We start from the raw sequence: 25,681 nt of genomic DNA on the forward strand, positions 1-25,681 counted from the left end.
CCAGAAAATAAAACAAAAAGATTAAGAGATGCAACAATAAGAAGAGAGATAAAGAAATAAGGAAATTGGAGAACTTTCCAATAAAAGAACAATATCCATTGAGTAGGAATTGTAGAAAGAGTGAATAGGGAACATGGAAGAAAGGAAATTACCAAAGTAATTTAAAATTTTTCCTAGGATTAAATATATGACATAACATCCCCAGTAAAACACATTATCATAAATTTTTAGAAAACCAGGGTTAAGGAAAAGGTTACAGGAAAAAATATCTTTATACAAGGAATCACGAATCAGACTGACACTAGACTTCTCAAAAGCAAAGTTGGAAGACAGAGGAAAAGAAAACAATGCCTTCAACAGCACAAGGAACATAATACTCGGAACACTATACCCAGCCAAACTATCCATAAAATATGAGGGCAGAGAGTTACATTTTCAGATATGCATAAACATTTCTTTTTCATCCACTCTTTTTGAAGAAGAGAGAAAGAACCTACTGATGGTGTGCTCTGTCAAAATGAGGAGTATATCAAACAGGAGAGACAAGATTATGTTGTGACAGCTCCCAAATCTCAGGGGCTTAAAAAACAAAGGTTTATTTCTTGTTCAATTTCCAGGTCCATTGTCTGTGTTCTGCTCTGTTTTATCATCACCCTCACCTTGGGAGCTAGGCTGACAAATGTAACCATTGTCTGGAACACTATAGGCAACCAAGGCAGAGGGAAAAGAGAAGAGGTTTAAGCATCACTGGCTCTTATAGCTTCTGCCCAGAAGTAACACATGTCACTTCTTCTCACATTTCTGGTCAAAGAAGGTCACGTGACCAAGCTTCAGCTCAATGGAGCAAAGGAGTGCAAAGCCATCAAGTACTCAAAATGCAGGAAAGAACCAAACACGTGAACAACCCTAAACATGACTCTAAGGGAAAGAATCAGATGAAAGGTGGATACAGATCTAAGAAACAGTTTACAGAAGTATTGTAAAGCTACACAGGTTCTGTGAAGAATGAGGAGAGACTTGTACTCTACACGGACTAACAGACTGTCAAGAAGGAAATAATTTCATAAGATTATAGAGAGGTTTTGAACATGCAAGACATATTTTGAATGAAAATTTAGCATTGCAATGTATATATATTTTTTTGTCCAGAATTGTTTTTGTGAAGAAGCAGGCAATATAATTCTTGATTTCTTTAGTGACAATGTAATGCAACTGAAAGGCTTTGTATCTGAGTTCAACCCCTTCCTCAGAAAGCCTCAAGTTACAGAATTGCTCTTTTCTCAAAGTTCCTTACCTAAAGAAGAGTTCACGTTAGAGTGGAGAGCTGGAGTCTTGCCCAAGAGAATCTTCTTGAGCCTTTTTGTGATGGTGAGGCTTTCTCACTTGATTCTCCAAAGTTTTTCAGATTTTTTTTAATTTAAGTATTAGAAACTTATCACACTGTTTATATATTATTACATTGTCAATTTTGCCATGTCAGAAAAGTCAGGTATGATGAAAACACAAAAGAGTTCCCAGGATCTGGTGATTAGAATGCAGTGGATGAAAGCCTGATTGCACTGGGCTGATGAATGAAAGGGAACTGAGGAAGAGAAGGTACTAACTGGAGTATACTCTTTCAAAGAATTTTGTGGTGAAAGCTAAGAAAAAATAGAATAGGAGACTGAGAGAAATATTGGTTTGTAGTTTTTAGGGTGAAGAGATTTAAATATGGTTGTAGACCAGAGAGAATGAAAGAGTCAGAGAAACACTGATTATGAGAGAAAGATGGTGACAGGGAAATCTTGAAGAAGGCGTTAAAGAATGGGGTGTCCTGGAAAGGAATAAGGATACTTCTTTCTTCAGAAAAAGAGTAAAAATAAGTGTAGATGAAGTTATTCTTTACTTGTTCACATATAAAATAGTCCACAGTATTCATGAAGGGACCCTGACTTAAGTAACACAATTGTAAACTGTAGCATAATTCTTTTCCAGAAGAGTGTAAACTCCTTGGTCTTATTTGCCTTGGATTTTTGAAGAGAAATGTGGTTTTCGAACTTAATATTTAATTTTTAGCACCTGCTGCAGCATAAGACACGTAAGTAATACTCAATAAATACTATTATTGGTGATTTATTGGGTAAAGTGCAATTCACATGCATTCACCTCTTGGTATTAACAGAGATGTGAGGCCATGTGACAGGTAATAAAACCACTTCAAATGTTCCTATTAAGAATGCTCATAACTAACTGAACGTACATATTTCTCTACAGCTACAGATGCATAATCTAACTGGATTCTTTTTCTGTAGAGACATGAAAGAGCATTATTAATCACAAAAAGAAGAAAGGATCTCTCTATTTCTCTCTCTCTTTTTTCCCTCTCTCTTTTTTCCCATCCATAGGAAGAGAAGATATTTTCTGTTCTCCTCTCGGCCTGAGCAAAAAAAGTTTACAGGCTCTATCTCGATCTTCTGCCACCTCTAACTGCCCTGCTGGTCCTTCCTCACCCATAAGTAGATATGGAACATTTATGTGATACAGATTTTAAGACCACAAAACCTGAAATGCCAATTTTCTAATATAAGAGTTTAAAACTCGATAACTTAAGTGTTTTCCATATGTCAGTGCAACTTCACTTTTGTATGTTTTATACGCATATTACATGATTAGATTTTAGATCTTGTATCTTTGAAGAAAGAGTCATACTTTATTCATCTGTGGTAACCATAGAACCAGAAGAAATAGATGATGCAAACAGCACAGTGACTGTACTACAGCATTAAGGCAACAAAAGTTCAATTCTAGAAGTTTAGTGATGTTAGGTGGAAAACACAGAAAAAATCCTTATGTATAAAATTTACATTATTATGTACAAAATATTATATTTCCTGGTACCTTTTTCTAGGTTCCATTAGTTATTTGCTTGCCAAACATGAATATTTTCTTTTCTACCATGGAAGCCTACTGGTTATGCTTTAAGATGATATGGCTGGGAGTACAAGAGTAGTTTTGCAGGCCTTGACCTAAGTAAGGACCAAAGTAGATTTCACCTAGTGTTAAAAGAGTCTAATTCAGTTTTTGAAGACTTTCAAAATTCTTCATCAACTACAATAATCAATTTGGACAATTTCAATTTATCAAGTCAATTTCTGTTAACTACATTAACTAATATTAACCATCTGTAAGGTCAAAAACATGTTACCAGTGGTCTTTCCTTAAGAAAGTGAGTTTAAAATTTTTACTTTTCAAATTGTGGTATGAGATCAAAGTCCCAGGCAGGAGACACATTAAGTCCCATAACATACATATTCATCTCTCGGGCATCTGAGAGGAAAAAAAAAAGTCATGAAATTTAATTTAAAATTATAAGTAATATAAGAATGATATGGTGGATCGCATGGCTTACAGCTTGTATCACCCTTTCATCTGCTGCATCCCGGGGGGCTGCTTCGATAGAAGAGTTAGACAAGGAAAGACTTAAGCCATAAAAGCAGCACTAAAACTAGGAATTTTAAACATAAGTTTTTCATCAGCTGTTTTCTGGAATTTTGCATGAGACTTACTTATTTTCATCTCTTATTGTTATGGTGAATTTTAAATATATCTCACAAGGCAAAGAGGAAAACAGTGTATTTCTTTCAGCTATTACAGAAAATGCTAAATGAGACAGAGAAAAAGGGAAAACAAAATGTTCCTCACAAGATAAAGTGTATTTTCCCTCTCAGAAAACGTGAGGATTGAATGAGGGTTTTCAAGCTTGTTTAATGATTTCTGAATGACAGTTGTACAAGTAGCACAAATAATCAATTTTGAGGGCATCTTTAGTTGAAAAGTCTAACCTCTTTACATTCTCAGGAGAATATGGTATACAGTATTGGGCAGTAAACAAGAATGTATAAGTGTAAAGAAAAAAATGAAATGTGAAGGAAAAAGTAACCTAAAGGAAAAGTATAACAAAGGGCATATTCTCCTTCGGGTATGCTATTCTGTAGATGAAGTTTTAGATCTTACTCCTATGTAAAAGGGCAACACTATAACAAGAATTTATGTTGGGAAAGCAATAAATCTTACAGTGGGTAAAGAAATAATAATTTTAAAACTTTGGAAATGAAAAATGGGATCAAGCTTACATCATCATCTTCTCAACACTTAATATTACTTTTACTACTCACGGAACCTTCCTTCTGAAATATAATTATTTACAATTTGTAGTGATTTCTCAGACACATGTCTCACCACTAGATCATAAACTCATTAATAAAAGGAAGGATCTTGTTTTATCGAACCATGTTTATCTAGTAAATAGCAAGTGTGCGGCATACTGTATGCACTCAGTGTATTTTTGTTGTAGAACTGAATTCATTTCTTCAAAATCTATGGTATCACTTAAATCTGTGAGTACTCAATTCTGACTGAACAAAAAATCAACAGGAATGTTGTTAAAAAGCACCAGTCACATCAGAATAGTATCTAAGGATAGGGCCCAGGCATCAGTATTATTATAAAGCTTCCCAAGTGATTGTGATGTGAAGTCAGTGCTGAGAACCACCAACTAAGGTCATCTCTCCCTCTTAACGAGACTGCACACACACAAACCTCAAAGCTCCTACCTTGCCAGCATGGAGTAATTTAGTTATTATGAAGTGATGTGTATATTTCCCTTCAAATTGTTCAATTATTTAAATTCGTTCCACTCATTCATAAAATAGTATACTGTTGCATCATAATTACATCATAATTATTGAAGTGTATACATCTTTAAAATAAGACCATTGCTATAGTCCTTTTCAGCTCTGACCCGGTATTTCATTCCCATAAATGATATTTTTGTAAGACTGAAAGTGTTGCCTTATAATGAACATGTAAAAAAATATGAGGAATGAATTAGGTTATGCAGTTATATTCCTTTACACTGATACACACTTTAAAAAGTATTTCAAAAAGTATTTCTTAAATGGATATTACTTTGTAACCAATTCTAGAAGTTTCAAAAGAATAATTAGGTGTAATATTGAAAGGGGAGATATGCAAAGCTTTGTGACAAGAGAAGTACACAGCACCCAGGAGGAACTGAGTGTCTGCTGTGGTCGCTGAGGCATAAACTACATTGAGAGTTAGGAAATGGGATATAGCTGGACTGGGAAAGGACGCTTCAATCACTGTCCTAAGCTCCTTAACAACGCCGACATGGAGACTTAGAGAAATTACTTAAAACAAGGCAAATGGATACACGAGAATGTATACAAAAGGAAATAAGAATAATTTATCATCATTTCAACAAAGTCAATTTCTTGGCAGTGACAGGAAAAAAAAGTATATTTAAAAATCTTATCTACAAATCATTCCAATGTCTTCTGCCATTTGAGAACACACACACACACACACACACACACACACACACACACACACATGCTCCACTACTGAAGAAAATGAGCAGCCATAAGAAAAGGTGCAAATTAAACATAGGCATCAAATTTTTATCTTCATGGGGAAACATAATAAACTGGCTTTGAATGCCTGCAGAGAGCTGCCAAGTCTTTAGACAATTTTGTCACAAATTTTTAACTCTTCTACACGGATGCATAACATTTCCTTAAGATGAAGGACTTTTTCAGAGACCTGGATATCAAGTTAAGGATCCTTTGAAACTAAACACTTTGAAGACAAATAGGTTCCAGAAGGATGACAATGAAATCCCTATGTTCTCTTCACAATCACTTTATGGTAGTTAGATAACCCTGTAGAAATATCAGACCCAGCACATAATTTCCCAACACCACCCCTCCCCACCCATCCGCACCGGTTTTTCCTCCTCTGCATCAGTTCAGTACACATTTCTCATTCTCTTCTGTTTTGTATGTAATTAAGTAAAACAACTTAATGTCCTTAGAGACTTAATCCATCTCAAATTTTTTGAAAATAATAGAAAATATTTCAACGTAAAAATGGGAGGTTAAATTAAGTCTTCTGGCACCCCAGAATTATTTTTTTACTAATACATAAGTATCATTAATTGCCACTAAAAGAAGTAGGCATGATTCTCAAAAAATTTTATAACAAATGCTCATTATAATTGGTATGCTTATAAATTCTGTGAAATAAGTTAAAGAAATTAATAAGTATAAGGACTGAAGTAAAAAAATACTATGCAGAGAGAAAAACAGAGATAAGCAATGTTTTAAATGTATATAAAAAATAAAACTAATGAAAAAAATATGTAAGCATTCAAAGCATGATTTTTTTTTTCATTCCCATTGCTTACTTTTATGAACACCTTACTAAAAGCATTGTAGGAAAAACTGAATGTAAGAAATGAATAATCAATGATGAGTACAAAGAGATTATTGATATGAAGGTCAGCCATAGAAAAATCATTACACAACATGGAAATATACCTAGTTGATTACTAAGAGTTGGCATATCATATAAAGATAATGAGGTTTCCCAGGATTTCAGTATAAATAAATTTACCACAACTTTTTATTACAAATATTCTTATGAACATATATACATATATGCACATACTATGTTTATTACAAATATTCTTATGAACATATATACACATATGCACATTTATGACTAAAAATAATCTAGATTGTTTTAAAATGTATTTTTTAAACAGAGCATTTTCTATAACTATGAATATATACAACATACAAACATATTTATATTGAGTTCTAGAGAATACTCCTTCCTTATTACCTGCTACTAGAAATGATCAGAAATCAAGGTAATGATAACTTTATTAAATAAGAAAGTAGAGGAAATGTTTCATACTTTAAGATCTACATAGGTAGGAAAACAGTAAAAACAAAATAGGGTTTTTAGAATGTAGTTTTGAAGAAAAAGAACTCAAGATTTAAAACCCGGAATTCCCGGGGGGTACAGTGGTTAGGACGCAGTGCTTTCACTGCTGGGGCTTTCAATCCCTGGTTGGGGAACTAAGATCCCACAAGCCGCATAGCATGGCCAGAAAAAAACAACAACAAAACCTTAAAACCAATAAAACAAAATCCTGTACTGGTCTATAATCAATGAAACAACAATGACTGTCCTTCTCTAATTTCTATGATTTATCATGAAAAAGATAATTTACATTTATATAACAGAGCACATTTCTTAACATCCTATGTGTCTGAGTCATGACTGATGTACTACTATTTTATCTTAAGTTATATAGCATTGTTGGTATCACTTTTGATGATGGTCTTTGAATGTCATTTTTCTAGAGCTAAGAATAGGTGTATCAGAGAGTGATCCTCAAAACTTCATGATTTAAGAATAAGATACAGTAAAATATGAATATAAGGGAAATTATACCATTAAAATCCAGAGCTCTAAACTGTATATAACTATCGCCAAAGTGCTGGGCATTATTAAACTACTATGCAAATTTAGCTTGTCAAAAAATGTTCACAGATAACCTAAAGATAAAATAGACATTTAATATTTCTCAAGATGTACTTTCTGAGACTTATTACGTACCAATATTTTGTGGCTACCACCTATGCTTATACAGAAGCAAGAAATCATAATGAAAATTGCGTTATTTTCAAGAATAAACAGGGTGCAACCATGTTGCATTGAGCTGTTGATGCTTTGTTGTCTGCTTCACTTATTCACTCTCATATACCAAACTTGTAGCACATATGATCTCAATTCATGCCTTGGCAAAAATAGATTACTCTATGTCACTTATATAAGAATAAGATAGAACAGCAGGAACTTCCAGTATTAAATCCTGAATGTTAAGACCCTGTTGTGTATGATTATCATGAAGCAGAGTTATGTACAGTTATATTAAAGTGTTCTACATTTATTCATAAATAATCATACAGCTACAGGCATATAAGCCTGTGTAAGAATTTTAGCATGGTAGAGAAACTTGGGAATCGTCCTTTTTAACCAAGTACAAGAATCTTTGACACACAATCAGCTGATCTTTGCTTAAAGACCTACAATATTCAGGGCTTCTGGAATACCCTGTTCTACCTTTAGACCATATTAACATTAGAAAAAGAAAAGCACAGATGTTCATATATGAAGAAAGAGCTGTGCTGACTGATATAGCATCTACTAGTCACATGCAGCTATTACAAGCACTTGAAATGTGGCTAGTGTGACCTGATATGTGTTTTAAGTATAAAATATATGTCTGATTTGAAAGGCTTAGAACAAACAAGGAATGTGAAATATTTCATTAAATATTTTTATATTGATTACATATATATCAAATATATATTTTGGTTAAATAAAATACATTATTAAAATTAATCTCACCTATTTCTCTTTTACATTTTTAAATGTGTTATTAGAAAATTTACAGTTGTATGCGGCTCACATTATATTTTGATTGGACAGCACTGCTCTACACTAGCAACTGGGAAAAGTAATTTGTAAACTATTGCTGCTAAAACAGGAATTTTTGTTTATACTAATAACAAGAAACATAATTTTGCATTTATGTGTAGAAATATAATTTGAAAGGATACACATTAAATGACTAATTGTTATTACTCCTGGGTAGGGAAACTATGAGGTAACAGGAAATTTTATTTAAACTTGTAATGCTTATTCTAAAATTGTTTTTCTTTCAATTTGCGGGGACTACTTTCGCATTAAAAATCATCATAGGCATCTACGCTCAACCGATTTCCAACAAGAGTACTAAGACCATTTGATGGGAAAAGAATAATAGTGTCTTCAACAAATGGTGCTGGGAAAACCAGGTAACTATTTGTAAAAGGATGAAGTTGGATCCATATCTCACACCATATTTAAAATTAACTCAAAATGGATCAAAGACCTAAATTTAGGGCCTAAGATCATACAACTATTAGAAGAAAACATAGGGGAAATCTCCATGAGCTCAGATTTGGCCACAGGTTCAAATATATGATACCAAAAGCATAGGTAACGGTAACAAAAACAGATAAACTGGACATTGTTAAAATTAAAAACTTTTATGCCTCAAAGGACACTATCGAGAAATGAAAATAACCCACAGAATCAGAGAAAATCTTTGCAAATCATATTCTTGATAAGGGTTTAATATCCAGAACAAATAAAAATCACTTCAACTCAACGACAGCAACAAAAAACAATTAAAAATGACATAGGACTTGAATTGGTAAATGAAAAGATGCTCAATGCCATTAGTCATTAAGATAATGCATATCAAAATCACAATTCAAGCTCACTAGGAATGGCTACAATTTTCAAACCAATAAACAAAACAAAAAACATAAAAAGGGAGAGAGAGAAAAAAACAAGTGTTGGAGAGGATATGGAGAAATCAGAACCCTTATTTATTCCTAATAGAAATGTAAAATGATACAGATATTATGGAAAACTGGCAGTTCCTCAAAAAACTAAACACAGAATTACCAAATGACTGAGCAATTCTACTCAATTATATACCTTGTACCTAATGACATAAGCCTAAAGAATTGAAAATAGAGACTCGAATAGACACTTGTAGGCCAATGTTAATAGCAGCCTTATTCACAATATACAGAAGGTGGAAACAACCCAGTGTCCAACAAAAGATTAATGAATAAACCAAATGTGCTGCCGTGCATAAAATGAGATATTGTTGAACCATAAAAAATGATGCAGTTCCAATACATGTTACAACATGGAAGAGCCTTGAGAACATTATGTTAAGTGAAGTAAACCAAACATGAAAAGACAAATATTGTTTGATTCCACTTATATGATATATAAAGAATAGGCAAAACATAGAGATAAAAAGTGGATTAGAGGTACTAGAGGTACCAGAGTCTGGGAAGGGAGCTCAGGAGCATTACTGCCTAGTGGGTGCAGAGTTTTGGTTTGGAGTGCTGAAAATTTGGGGAAATAAATAATGGTGATGGTTATCTAACTAAATTAATGCCACTGAACTGTACACTTAAAAGTGGTTAAAATGGCACATTCTATGTTATATATGGATTACCACAACAAAAACATAAATAAATCAAATCACCTTGGGGACTGTGTTTTTCTTTTACTCATTAATTAACTCAGTAAGTAATTAATATCTATACCAAGTTCTGGACACTGCAAGGTGTGGATGACATACTGAGGAGCAAAACAGAAGGCATCTCCCGCAACAAAAAAATAAAATGAATTTTGTTATGGTGTAAATCTGTAGCATAATTGAAACGAATAACATTCATAATGTGACCCTGAAAGACTCTAAGGCTTTGTCATCCTTAAGTAGTCTTCCTTTTTGGATAGTTTAAAAAAAACATTCTACAATTCAAAAATATCTCAATTAATGTTAAATAAATATACTGATGAGACTATACAATACTTATTTTCTCCACTGGCTGAATCAAATGCCTAAAATAAGGAGGACATACTTGGCATGATGCTTACTCTAAAAGGAACTCCAGGGGCTTCCCTGGTAGCACAGTGGTTAAGAATCTGCCTGCCAATGTAGGGGACACGGATTCAAGCCCTGAGCTGGCAAGATCCCACATGCCACGAAGCAGCTAAGCCTGTGTGTCACAACTACTGAGCCTGTGCTCTAGAGCCTGCAAGGCACAACAAATGAGCCCATGCTCTGCAACTACTGAAGTCTGCGCACCCAGAGCTTGTGCTCCACAACAAGAGAAGCCACCACGATGAGAAGCCTGCGCACCGCAAGCAAGAGCAGACTCCACTCGCTGCAACTACAGAAAGCCCATGCATAGCAACGAAGACCCAACGCAGCCAATAAATAAAATAAATTAAAAAAAAAAAGCCACGTGTTCAAAATAAATAAATAAATAAATAAATAAATAAAAGGAACTCCAATGTAATGGATAAAGAAAATCATACTTTATCACCTATAAGAGCATCCAATTAGAACATGTAAACAGGTACCTATATTGACTATCTCGATAAATGTACTTCAAATGCTAAAGGGAAGGATGAAGTGACTAAAATCATATAATAATAAACCAGAAAAACTTCATAAAAGAAGGGACTGAAATAACTGGGAAGACACAAAGTAATAGTAATAATTCTGTATTTTGTATTTTGATAGTGGTAGTGGTTACATCAATATAAGGAATGAAATAGCATTGATCTATATACACACAAATGAATGCACGCACAGAATAGTGAAAGCTGAATAATGTCTGTAGTCTAGTTAAAAGTATTGTACCAATATCAATTTCCTACTATTGATAATGTATTACCTTTATATAAGATGGTGCTATTAGAGAAGGCTGGGGAAAGGCTACATGGGACTGTACTATTTTTGCAACTTCCTGTGAGTTTATAATTATTTAAACAACAACAACAAAATCACAGAAAAAATGATCGTCAAGAAATGTGCAAGGGAAGAAAAAAAGGACAAAGAAAATCACCTATTTTAAGATATTATATATAACATTATGAAATAAAGTATATTGAAATACACAGGATTAAGGGGAAAAAAATCCACCAGAAAGCAAGAAAATGTACAAAGTGGTAGGACAATGAAATATATACCGATTTCACTATTTTTCAAAGTTGTTGTAATGTGCCTGAAGAATTTATATAAATATGGAAAAAAAACAGGGGCAAAATGAATGAACCAAAATCACTGCGAAGAAAGGAAAGGGGTGCACACCGTAGCCAAGTGTAGAAAGGGGTTTTAGGTCAGGGAGCTGGTCTGCCAGCATCCAGGGAAATCTGTTTACCTCACAATACACTGCATTCCTTCTCCTGGGCCACAGAAACTGTAGCACTCTTAAAGAGAATCCTGCAGGTGGCCAAGACTTACCAATTTCCTTTTGTCACAATTTTGGTAGAATTATGAGAGTTCAGACTTGAGAAAAGGGCTGTTGTTTCTCTTACGTTTTATCATTTTCACACAGATGAGCTTAGAATTTTCGTTCATCCATCATTCTCCTTCTCTGTTTACAATTAGGGTTGAATATGAACTAACCATTATGAGAAGATGAAAGTGCTGTAACATGTATGGGTATCATACATATTAACATAGCTTAAAAATATTTTATAACATAAAAGTGATTGAATTCATTATACTGCCAATTTCTCCAGGAGTTGAAATAAAAGAAATCAACAATAAAAGACCTCATTGAAGTGATCAAAAGTAATCTGAATTACACGCTCTTTAAATCTTTGATTAAATTTTCATAGAGGGATGGTGTAAATAATTACAACAATAGCTACTGTTATAATTGTTCAGCAGCATTCTCCTTGAGACACATTAAATACAAATCTTTTGATTATTAATACTTATATCTTTCTTCAAAATGTGTACATTTGGTATACGTACAAATGTGTATAATTTTCTCCCTATTTTCCAGTAATTTAAAGTCATTATTACGACCCACACTGAGAATACACTTTATGCGTCACAACATTTTCAATTTCCTGCTTAACTTTTATTTATACTTGGGCTATACTACAAACTTTCTAGCAAGAAAGATGATATAATCATATCAATTCCAAAAACCTTTAAATGCCCAATTTGCTCCTTTAACTTTGAGATGGCATTACACCACAGACAGCCTCAGGCATCGTCCAGAGAAAAAGGGAGGGATTTCTTAGATACTCTGGAATAAAACAGTGGTTTTATTCCTTCTAAAAACACAGGCGGAAATGATAAAAAAAGCAAACACTACGAACTACTGAACACTATTTGCAAGTTAGAAATTTCTTATTAATCTCAATTCTAGGCTATTAACATACTATAATATTTTATATGAGAAAATACTCTCAAGGTGTACTGCCTGGAAATGGGTAATTCCCTATATGACAAATAAACCCAAATAAATATACTGTCTAGCTACTTAATTTCTGATGCACTCCAAATGAGGCTGATCCCTGGTCTAAGCACGTAACAGATTCATTTCTCTCCAGATCTTTGCTTAGACTGAATCTCCATCCCTGCTTAGGCTGTGCAGAAAATCTATTAGCTTCAAGGGGTCCATCTTTAGTCCATCTTATTAAAGTCTTATATGAAAATCTTATTTTTACTCCACGGGATCAATTTTATGAATCACATATAGTTAGAACTTGATTGTATTCAATTTAAAACATCTTGCCAGGAACTTCCCTGGTGGCCCAGTGGTTAAGAATCCTCCTGCCAATGCAGGGGACACGGGTTCTATCCCTGGTCTGGGAAGATCCCACATACTGCGGAGCAACTAAGCCTGTGTGCCACAACTACTGAGCCTGTGCTCTAGAGCCCACAAGCCACAACTACTGAAGCCCAAGCACCTAGAGCCTGTGCTCTGCAACAACAGAAGCCACTGCAATGAGAAGCCCGTGCACCCCCACTCGCCACAACTAGAGAAAGTCCACACACAACAACGAAGACCCAACATGGCCAAAAATAATTTTTTAAAAAAGTAAATAAAGAAAATAAACAGATGTTCTTTTTCTTTAAAAAAATTGTTTAAAAAATAAAATAAAATATCATGCTACAACTTTTTATTCTTCCTTGATTTCAAATTCAGCTACGTAAACAGGCAAGTTTCACGGATTACACCAGACTCTAAGAAACAGAAGAATGTATCAACAAATCTTTAGTAAAGATTACAGTGCAAAAATAAAAAAGTGGTCACTAAGTAATTAAATGTGGCATAATTTCATCATGATAATTAGGATTTCATATTTCCAAAGATGCCTGAAAACATGTAGTTCATCTGTAGTTTTCTTAAATTTATAATCTTCCTATTTTAAACACCAAAAATTCTTTAAACATTGAGTACTTATGAATAAATATTCCTTAGTAGGCCTCTATATTCATCTTATTTATGTCTTTGTACCTCAATATTAGGTTTGATATAGTTAGCACAAAAGTATGTCTTTTTCTTTGTACCATCTGACTAAACTGTATCAAATAGGAGAAAAAACGAAAAATTTAAAAGTTCAAAGGCTAAATCATTTTAAAAAAAGGAAGACTGTTCTTCAGTTGTGGTTCCTTTGTAAGTGCTGTGTTTAGAAGTCCTGGGTTATGGCCTTGATCACATCAGTGAAGTGACTAGAACCCTTTTTATTTAAGTATATGAAGTATTTAAAAAAGAATAAAGGCAAACAAAACCACAAAATAATTCATGTTAGTAACTTCATACACAGATCCTACAGAGACTTGCAAGGCTGATTTCTACTTTGTTACTTATATATTTTGGGGTTTTTAATGAGAATAAAAATGATTTATTAAACATACATTTGCTTAATCAGTGCTTCAAGTCAGAAAGAACTTAAATACTGAATTTTTTTTACATAAAAGTTTCTCAATTTATAAAACATTTTTTATTGACAGATAAGGCACAGAAAAATGCAAGTGACATCTGCTAAGCTTTACTTATGAAAACTTAAAGAAATCCTACGGGATAACATCACTCAATTTTTCCTGGAGTACCTCTGATGGAGACTTCCTAAAAAAAATCTGGAAATAATTAGAAACTATTATAGTACCTTAAAAAGTTTACTTGAAAACTAAATCTGCTCTTCATCAAAGAACACAATACACTCAGAATAATGTAATGGAAAAATAAGGTACACATATAGAATAATGAAAAGTACCTCAACCACATCTGATTGTAAAACATAAAAAAGCTGACAGAGGACAACAGCAGACCTGCGAGACACTGAAGAACTCTGGAGGAAACGTATTCACTGATTACGCACAGATTTTTCAAAACACTGTATATTAATTATTTTCTCCAGTTCATTTTACTTCCAATTTTTTTTAAAAAGATACCACTAAGTACATTTTAAATACAAATTGAAAGGGAAGAAGAATAGTTAATTCTCAAAATTTATTTTTATGTTAAAAGAATTACAGGAAAAAGAAAAATATCCATATATGGTAAAAAATGGTTTGGGTATCTGTGGAGCAATTAGTGCAATATAATGATAATGTTAATAGCATCTTAAAACTTAAAATATGTTTTCCACAGAAACCTAAAATTCCACTGGGGCGGGGGGTGAGGGGGGCCGCGTAGACTGGATGGCATGTCCCTTAAAGTTAAGAGTGTCCATATGAACTGAATTATCCTTGACAAGTACCTTCAGACACTTGTAATATGATCTCATGTAAATTTAGACCACATTTTGCACATAAACCACTGGCAATAGTAGGTTTATTCAGGAGCTCAGATAAAAAGGAAAGAACAGCTGATATCCTTAATAACATGTAGTAGTTAACATGAAATTTCCGAAATCAAAAGCATAAAAATAAAAGCATCTAATGAAAGAAAAACAAATGCTGTGAGAAATGTTGCATTTCCCTTTCCTTTTTCAGCACTTCGCTACCTGTTTTATCCAACTAAAATGTTATCCTTCCATGTTTTATCCAAATTTAGGGGGAAAAAAGCATATTCTAAGCAAATAAATAAACCGGAAAGTACCATTTGCATTGAAAACTTCTTTTAACCAATAATTAAATCACAGTGTGGATAACATTTTAGTTGTATTTCCCACTGTGGGAAAAACATATACATGCAGTTCATCAAGACAGTTACTCATTCAGGTTTTCAGTTATTTTATTAGCACTAATAACTGCTCATCATAATAACATGGAGCTATCAATACTTGCAAAGGCCTGACTGTAAAACAGACAAAAACTCACAACTCTGCTGCTTTAAAGATTCCTCAGGATTGCCTCTGCCTTCGCACAAAGATAGCTTACAGAACTGGGCTAATTCTACAGGGATCCAGCTCCACCGTCAAAGGCTGCATTAGGCCTGTAGACAAGCACTCAGAGTTGGCAGTGCTGCGGTGCCAAGCAATCTCCGCGGCATCAGCAGCTGTATGTATTTCTTTTTATCAGTCGTCTGGCTAATGGGTTAGGATATAAATCATCATGAATTTAAGTAGTAGAGAAAATGGCAGGTTATTTTAAGAAACTTTGAAGACATGTCCATTTGTTGTGTGTCCTCAAAACCAAGGTTTTATACATCTGTTGGACAATGAATGATCTGCCAAAGATGTTTTTATAAGCTAATTTAAAAGTAGAATAGTAAACTCCTCCCACCTGAATTACATCGAAGGAAGATTACTCATTTGTTTCTTTATTCTTCAAAAATATTTTGTGGACAGCAAACTTTCAGTTTAATAGAAAATAAAACAACTGGAGCTTCTTTTTAAATAAACAAATACATTTTAAAGTCACTTAAATGAGGTATATTTAATCAATTAACCACTTAAATATTTAAAACACACAATTATTTTAAACATTCAGCTTAAAGATCAAATTGAGAGACGTTCATAATATTGCTTTGCTGAAACAATGAAAGAAAGTGCACTGCATAGAGAGCTTAAATTTCTCACTCTTCCTTTCAATCAATATCTGAGGCAAAGTTTCATCTCTAGGGCCCTTAATGGCAGGAATTCCTGGAGCCAGCAAATGAGTAATGTTAAACCTATGATTAGATGATGAGGCCATCAAAGGCACTAGACCCTAATGCTACATTCTTCTTTATTTCTCTGAACTGCAGTGAAACCAAGAGCTAAGGAAGAAGGAATTTTACACTATTTTTTCCCATGAAACCATTTTTTTAATGTGCATCACCAAGAACCTACAAGGTCCAAGACAGATCTCACAGACTGTCTCTTGAACTCAGGACTCTGGCATCGGGTAACAATTTTCAAAAGCCTTGCAGATGAACTCCTGCCAGGGTTGCTGTTTTCTTTAACTTCTTCCTTATTACTATTCTTTCTGCATGAAAAGGGGAAAATGGACCTAATGATTTCCCCATGAATATATTCTTGAAGAAAGTAAACCTGAAGACTGAAAATTAATAGGTAAGTTTTTGGTTGTTTTGTTTTTTTCTGATGCTTTAAAGGATCAATTGAAGCCATATTGTTGTTTATTTGGAAGTTAGTTGTGGTTTTAGCCAGACCTCAGGTCAGTAACTAAAAACAATATTTTCCTTTCTACGGAGGAAATTAGGGATAAATGTAATAACTGCTTATTACAAACATACATGAGGTCTTTTTTGTTCTCATATTACAAAATATTTAATTCTTATGTGAGAATTGGGATCGCTAGGAGACTTGGCAGAGCTGGCGAGAAGGCCATTAGGTCCCTATTTCAGTTATCAGAAAAATGTTATATATAATTTTCTTATAACTGCTTAAAAAAATCCAACAATTATAATTCTACTTTTAATTATGATAATTAAAGATAAATAGTACAAGTAGAATTTTAGAATTTACATTGAAATATACAAATTACATTAAAAAAGGGAAAGCAGCAAGGCATCATATCAAAAACCCCTTCACTAATCAGCTATATTTTATACTTTGGCTATCGCATTAAAAAAAACTCTAGTTTTCATTATCTCTAACAGTGAAAAAGAAACCATGTAATCAACAATGAACATCAAAATTATAAATACTACTGTATCATTTTTTAAAGATGTATAAAGATGGGTATCAAAAAATCTATAACACATTATAGACATATAATTTATATATGTCTATATATAGACAAATATATATACATATGTTTGCAGAGATTTAAAAAATAGGGAACAATAGAAGGCTAGGTAAGGTGCAAGATAACAAGACAGCTAGAGGGAGGGAAGGGAGAGGAAGACTCAAATCAATATCTGCATGGCAAGATCATCTACATAAATATACACCTCAATGTAATTTATTTTCTTCATCTGTGAGATACTAGAGAATTTTAAAATATATAAACATATACATATATATCCACATACATTCTCTTGTTAGTGATGTAAAACAACCCTCATATAGTTTAAAGTAATCAAGTGATTGAGATTCGTACCTGAGAACAAAGCAGCATAACAAGCTCAACCACAGATGTGCTGGACTTCATACAAACAAGGCCTATGAGAAAGAAAGGTTAAAACAAAATGAAATGACAATGGTAGAAATCATTTCGTCTATTCATTATATAGTTTTAACTTATAAAATCTTTAAAATAGAATTCCTAAAATGAAATGAATGGAAACATTCACTGATATTTTTATAGCATTAATTTCAAAATATTCAGATATTCAAGAAGATGTGAAGAATACTAAAAAAACTGACCTGAGGCTTGGATTATTTATTTGGTCAAGGCATTTCTTATATTTAAACTAGGTGGGGGTAGCTATCAAAACTGATAAGCTAGTTAGAGCTCCTTTTATTCCAAAGACATCTGCTATGTGATTGTCTCCTGGAGAGAATAATAATTATTGAAGATCTGCCTAAATTTTCTTCCAAAAGACAAAATTAAAATAATTTACAACCAGGTAATTACCCATAGGCTGCCAACTGTTAAATGAATTTTAAAATATTAAAAAATGAATTTCACATACAATTAACATATTATGCAATACTTATAAAATATTCCATCGTTCTGCTTCCAAAGTCTCTGAATAGACATTAGAAGAAAAAAGAATTAAATGTAAGAATATATATGTATTAATGGGAAGTACTCATTGATCACTTACTATGTGCTGGGTACTGTATTAAGTGCCTTATGTACAAGAACTCACTTAATTCTCATTTATATTCTATGACATACCATTATTACCATTCTATAGGAAAGAAAATATTCTTCTTAAAAACAGTCTAAATTTTGATTATTCATCAAATTTTTTTCAATTAAAAGGATGACTGTTGTGTAACATGTAAGAAGAAGGCAGATCATGATTGGTAGTATTTTTAAAGTGCCAATGTATAGAAAAAGATGTAACCAAGGATTAATAACAGTCTCTGAAGGAGAGTATGATTAACCATGATGTTTGCTAATTTAAAATACATGTTTTTAAAGTTTTTAACTAACTTTTAAAAATTCACTTAATTAATAGACTCATTTTTTTCTTTTTATATGAAGACAAATATAATCAGCACAAGCACTGCATAGGAAGGAATGCCATCATCTTACATTAGTTGTTGATAAACGGCAAGCTGAAGTGACACCAGCTATTTTTTTCTTCTTAAGGTGATTTCAATAAAGAGTCTCAAATGTTTTCCAGACACTAGCATGCATATTTATTGTAGATAGTGGATAAATACCCTTTTGTGCCCATCCTGCTAACAACCCTATCCTTAGCATACGGACCTACAGAACAAGTTGTAAAAAGGCGCTAGTATTCCATTTTATCAGATCTTTGGGCAGACAGTTAACTAATGAAATAAGAGGCAGATGTGAAAAGCTCATTTAAGCGACAATTGTTGTAATTGATCAGTAATTCTCATGCTCAGGAGCTAGAGAGTCGGAAAGATTAATGGGACATTTATCACCTGTTGGCTACTCAGCTACTTGAAATTCTGACAAAGAAAAACTAAGTAAAAGGCCAAAGGACTATGCATAGCAAAAGGATCATAATTAAAATCTGTATTCCATATCAATTTAGATTTTAGATTGTAAGGCTATATAAAGAATGATTAGACTATAAGGGTATATAATGAACGATTATATAAACAATTATTCACCATGTATTCTGTGTACTAGAGTTCTGAAATACGTAACAACTTGAATAAGTAGGAAAAACGTGATTACATTCATTTCGCACAGACTAATTTTTAAATGAACTTCTAAAACACTGCTGTGTAACAAGAATATTCATATTTTTTCCAAACACATACTATCATTCCATCATAAGAAAAACACAAACAAATGTTCCATCAATGCTTTGTTCAGAGGAAATGACAACAAAATGATAGGATAGAAAAATTACAGTTTGCAAACAGTACTCTAGGTATTTTGAAAAAGGCCATTGTGATTTCAATTCAATAGACCCTTGCACCTTTACTAATGTGATGTAGTTAGAACGAACAGAATGATAATGGATCCTCCTCAAAAAACAAAACAAAACAAAATGAAAACAAAAACCTAACTTTGACAATGAGAACACAAACAGAGGCAGTTTTGGAAGTCTTATCACCCTTCAAAACTTATATAATCATTTTGGTTGGCACTATTTCTAAGTGTTAACAAAAGTATTACTAAAGTAAATAGATTTTTATTAGAGATATGAGATAGTAAAGATATCTAGAGATATTGAGGTATTTAATAGAGCTATTGGAAATACAAGAGTTGTCTGATGACACTATCCTGCACATTCTCTAAATAAAAAACACCTGTATTTGAAAATCTAAGGTGCAAGTAATAAACGTGGTTTTGCATAACTTTAACCATAAGCTCAAGAGAGCCAAATTTATCTAGCAATGCTATAAATAATTCAGGCTATATATGTATAAGGCAGATAATTTACAAGTGTATGTCTCAAACAGGTTGAGTTTTTTCCTTTTTGCATCTGGCAAGAAATTCATATCAAATCAACTCATTTGATATCTCCTCGTATAAGGAAAGGCTGGTGATAGCACTCAGGAGATTAATAAGACATTGTCTACACCTTCCCAAAGGTTCCATTTTTAATTCAAATCTAAGATTATCTAACATTTACATAGAGCTTTATCATTTACAAATCACTTTTATTTATTTATTTATTTTTTATTTTTTGGGGGGTACACCAGGTTCAATCATCTGTTTTTATACACATATCCCTGACAAATCACTTTTATATATGCCATCTCATTGGATTCTCTTAAAAACTCTTTGAACTAATTATCACCCCGTGATAGATAAAAAGGGATTCAGTGACTAGCACAAGGTGTTTCATTCAGTAAGTAGTGAACTAGTACCTGAATTCAAGTCATCTAACTCAAAGGTCCATTTCATGTTTGCTGCAGAGTTACTTAAATAATTTGACACTAACAGGATGACAACATGTGACGATGAGAAAGGTCATAATGGTTAGTTCCAACTTGGGTGATTTTGACAGTTTTCTTGGAGAAGGTAGCATATGTTGGTCAGACATGGGAACAAAAAAGCTTAAGCAAAAAGTACAGAGCGAGCAGGGGACCAAAAAACCCTGAAAACACCTTTGTAGTTTGGGTGACTGGCTGAGTAGAATATAGGGGGTGTGTGAAAGTGGGACTGGAGTGCTAGGGTAAAATTTAAAGATAGGTAAAGAGTGAAAGAAATAAAATTATACATGTTTTTGAAAGTTAAAAGGAAGAATATGGAGCAAGTTATACAATGGGAGAAATGACACGAAGGATCATTTATGGCATTCCTATTCCATGATGACTTTTCTTACCTTGTCACTTAACAAGTAGCCCCTAAGGGAGCAATACATAGGTGCCCCTCCAACAAAAATCTAGTTAGAAGTGTTGGCCAATTAACAGAACACTCTCACATATTCATCAGAATAAATATTCTGACTAGAAATACTAATCCAATACTGTGGACCACACTACCTTACCAGTATAAAGTGAACCCATCAGTGTAGACTATCAACACGTGAAAGAAAGAAGCTTGAATATGTAGGAGATGCTCCAATGGTGAGGAAACGGTCTAGTGCATGCTTTTGGATGTATTATGAACTACGTTGTTAAAATACAAGGTTGGCTAACTGACTGGCCAAGATGCAAGTCTATGAGAAGCTGAATGAGGTGGACAGACTTGAGGTGGTTCAGATCCAGGCAGCAAACATACACAGGGTACAATGAGCAAACTGCCATCCAAATCACTGGCCGTTTTTTGGGTTGACACTTACTAGGGATAAGAAGTCAGTTTCTATTTTCAGAACTACACTCCCTTGCCAATAAAACAAACAATCCAGAACCACCACAACCACCACCACCACCACCAACAAACCCCACCAAATCCCACTAAATTGTAAAATGAACATTAAGTTAGAAGTTTGACTTTTGGGATAAAATTCTTTCTTTAATACAAAAGATACTGAAAGGTATTGTGATGCTGTTTTAATACAGAGCTGTCAGACACTTTTGATTCAATGCATGGGTCTGACTTCACGTACCTGAAGAATTAGAAGATCAAGTTAAAAGAGACCTTAAAATAGTGTGGAAAAATTTATTTCTAGCAGGATGCCCCTCATGGCGGGAGGTGAAGTGTATGAAGAGTTACAGCAACAAGCAAGGAATCACACTTATAGGTGGGGCTCATCTTCTAAGGAACATCAAGTTTTCTTTCAGCAGCGGCCCTCTTCCAAGAGAGGAGAGCATACACATCTATGACCAGGGCAGTGCTCTGGGTATATTTTCAATAAACTTTAATTAAATGAATAAATCTAAAAACCATCATTCACTGAGTAAATATATAGTTGATACATATTTATACAAATAGCTGATGAAGAAAAATAAATTTTAAGAAAAATAAGAGTATTTTTTTAAAAACAAGAGCACAATTCATTCAAAAAGTACTTATTGAGCATTGTGTCTTACATGCCAGATATCATGCCAGGTGCTACGTTTGAAAAGAAGCAAGGAAAGTGGGACAGTTTATATAAACAAATAATCATGACACAGAATCCCAGGAAGCACACCGAGAGTACACAGTGTTAGATGCACAGAAAGGGTAGTGAGCAGCTCTGCAGAGGAGAATTTACAGGGAGTGTGACATCTGAGTTGGATGATGCTAACCCTACCTAGGCAAAAAAAGGAAAAAAGCAAAGTCATTCGACGTGACAGAGAAACATTAGAGGTACAAAGAAGCACGAAATAGCTAGTAAAATGGAGTTGGAATGTTACGTTGTGGAGTGCAGAGGATTGCAGGAGGTGAAATAAAGATGGAGGCAGACAGGAAGCAGAGCCATCTATGACATCCTATTTCCACTGGCAACAGGGAGCCACTGAAGGATTGTAAGCAGGGGGCAGAAAGAATTCGATCTATTTTGGGAAGATCACTTTCTATCGGTGGAATAGGAAGAAACCCTTAACTGTCTAGTCAAGATGATGAAAACCTGAGCTGAGGGCGGCAGCAATGCAAGTAGAGACAGTTTGAGAGACATTCTGGAGAAGACAGCAAAACAGTTTAGATAACTAAATATAAGATTAAAGGACAGGGTAAAGGAGCAAAATGTGAATGATAAAATCTTTAAGTGAGATAGGAAAATAAATGAAGGAGCAGGTTTGTCGAAAGAAAGTGAGTTTCATCCTGGACAAAATTAGGAATATAGGCAAAAAAATTAATTCTGAGCTTTAAGGTTATTTGTTTTTGGGGTATGGATGCTATAACTGACAAACCTGATATAAATAAGTCACACAGATAACATGGCATTGGACAAAATATAATTGTGGAATTTTTATGAGTCCCACTAGCAAACCACCAGTACTAATTTTACCAGTACAGTTTTAAGATCTAGTTTTTCTATTTCTCCTCACAATAAAATATGCTAATTTAATTTCTATCAGACATGACTATTCTGATAATGTGAATTTTAAATATTGTCTGCCCAGAACAATTTAGTTTTTAAATAACTTTCTAATGATTTTAACTTTTTTCAATTCCAAAATTAGTACACATTAATGGCACTGAAATAGTTGAAATAGTTTCATTTCTTTTTATTTTTTTATTTTTTTGAAACAGCTTCATTTGAAGAATAAATGTTGAATAAGAACTATAGACCTTGAAAGAAAGTTTGCATGCTAACTATACTTCACATGCTTTGGTTTCAGTGGTGTGCAGCTAGTAATTTTTTCAAAATTCTCTGCTCTATATAGCTTTCACATTGTGTTATGATGGTATTCTAGGACACAATGTATAACTATAAATTGTATATCTCTTGTGACTTCTGCAATGCTTACATATCTTTATCAGCATAATAGCAATTTCCTATGTTTTTTACCTTTCTTTTACTTTTTTATCTGAAACATGAAATTTATTTTTCTATTTCATCACTGTGATATTCTCCTGACTGTAAAAAATTACTTTCAGTGTTATCATTTAAGTCATCTAAACTTATTAAGGTCAAAAACTTACCAATTAGTAAACTGAGAAATTAGTATGGCTTTCTAAGTTTAAACTGAAAAACCAAAACCAAACAAAAAATCAATACTAAACATCCTTTGAAATAACACTAATGCTTTGAAGTTTTACTATTATTCCTACAACTAATATTAATATGTCTAGGTAGTATTATATTACTATTTTGATTAGACATTTCAAGATTTGCCTATATGTTTCAGAGTTTAATTTAAAACTGCACCTTCAAATGAAAACAACTGTAATATTATCTTTAAGAAACCAAAATAACATTAAACTCATTTACTAATAAAAAGCTTTTTAAAATGTAATTAAACCATAACAGTTTATTTTTATATTTAGATTATAAATTTTAACTGGAAATTTTGAAAAGCATCTTCAAAATACTGCAGAGACAGTGAGAGTTCATTCATTCATTGATTTACTTTAGTTCACTTAAATACTAGGTTATCACAAATCTATGGCAGTCTTACTGTCTTTAGAATAGGAATAAAACTGAAGTCTCTGGCTGTATCATATACATTAGGGGTCAGCATATATTTTCTGTAAAGGTTCAGATAAAATATGTAGGCTTTGGGGATGGGGGCCAGGGGACAATAATAAATTTCTGTCACAACTACTCAACTCTGCCATTGTAGTGCAAAAGCAGCCACAGACAAGACGTAATCAAATGAGCTTGGTTGTCTTCCAGTAAAACTATCTCCTCATCCCTGGGGTGTGTGTGTGTGTGTGTATATGTGTATGTGTGCATGTGAGAGAGAGATGGGGGAAGTGGGGAAGCACAGAGAGAGAACACATATATGTATACACATACTCATTTATACATCTACATTTTTTTTTTGTAATTTATTTATTTATTTATTTATTACATCTACAGATTTTTAAAACTTCAGGGGAAATTATTTTACATGTATGTTTATGGTACTTTATAGTTCCAAAACCCAAAAAAGCTCTGAAAAAAGCTTTCTCGTAAGATTGTCATAAGCCTCAATCATCAGCAAAATTTCACCTAAATAATATGATGCTATTTACAAACTTTATTCTACTTAGTGTGACTGTCCCTATGTATTACTATAGATATATTAATGTGTTTAAGTAACGAGTTACCCCAGACTCTCCTGAAGATGCTACGAAGTACACATATAAGCACCTATTACTTTTCTCAAATCCCCAAATATCTGAATTACAAAACATATTGAGCTCTAAGGTTTTGAATATGGATCTTAGGCATTTGTTAAAATAAAAGAAATGTAACTTTGCTTTTCAAAAGTCAGAAATTAGTGGTACTCTCACATGAAATATTTTGAAAGATTCATAAAGAAATTAATACTAATATATTAACCGCAATCTCAAAGTAATTTGATATTGCACCTTTTCCCATGGAAATTCTGTATGTTCATAACTAAAAATCTATTTACATATGAGAATGGTTGGCTAAGCTGCTTTAAAATTGTAAATCTAGAATGTTTAGATTGCTCAGAAACAAGATTAACTGTAACTGTAGTTACATAATACTGTCATTTTGACTGATTTATTGAAATAAACTCAATTTTTTTTTTTGCTTCTTTTTGCATTGACACAGCCTAGGAATTATTGGCTGTGGATGTTTTTTCTTTTTTACAGTTGTGCTTCTGCTAAGAATTTTTGTATAGTTGTAGAACTTAAGTTCCTAATGCTCTTTCATAGATAATTCTTCCACAGAATGATAGACTACAATTAAAAAATGAAGCTACGGAGATGGTTCCTGCATAGATATTTGCTCGTGCTCTGACTGTGAATGAGCTGAGCTGAAGAGAATATTCTCACAGCATTATCATCAACACCTATAAAATGTGAAACACCGTTGTAAATTTACTCTTTTTTAAACTATGTCTTAGAAACCATGTTTGTGCTAGCCCATCAAAAATGTCATATCAAGGGAAATAGTCCAGCAAA

General features: G+C 33.2%; 1 protein-coding gene across 4 annotated transcripts in view; it reads right to left on the bottom strand.

Annotated features, from left to right (window-relative positions):
* Window positions 1-25,681, bottom strand: part of NBEA (neurobeachin) — a 625,442-nt gene that overhangs the window by 312,540 nt on the left and 287,221 nt on the right. For all 4 annotated transcript variants that reach the window (XM_057707391.1, XM_057707390.1, XM_057707389.1 and 1 more), the window contains one exon: window positions 17,729-17,790. In XM_057707391.1, coding sequence (XP_057563374.1) covers window positions 17,729-17,790 — 62 coding nt within the window. The remainder of the gene's footprint in view (window positions 1-17,728; window positions 17,791-25,681) is intronic.

Source organism: Hippopotamus amphibius, chromosome 14 (assembly GCF_030028045.1).
Source record: "Hippopotamus amphibius kiboko isolate mHipAmp2 chromosome 14, mHipAmp2.hap2, whole genome shotgun sequence".
Classification (NCBI taxonomy): Eukaryota; Metazoa; Chordata; class Mammalia; order Artiodactyla; family Hippopotamidae; genus Hippopotamus; species Hippopotamus amphibius.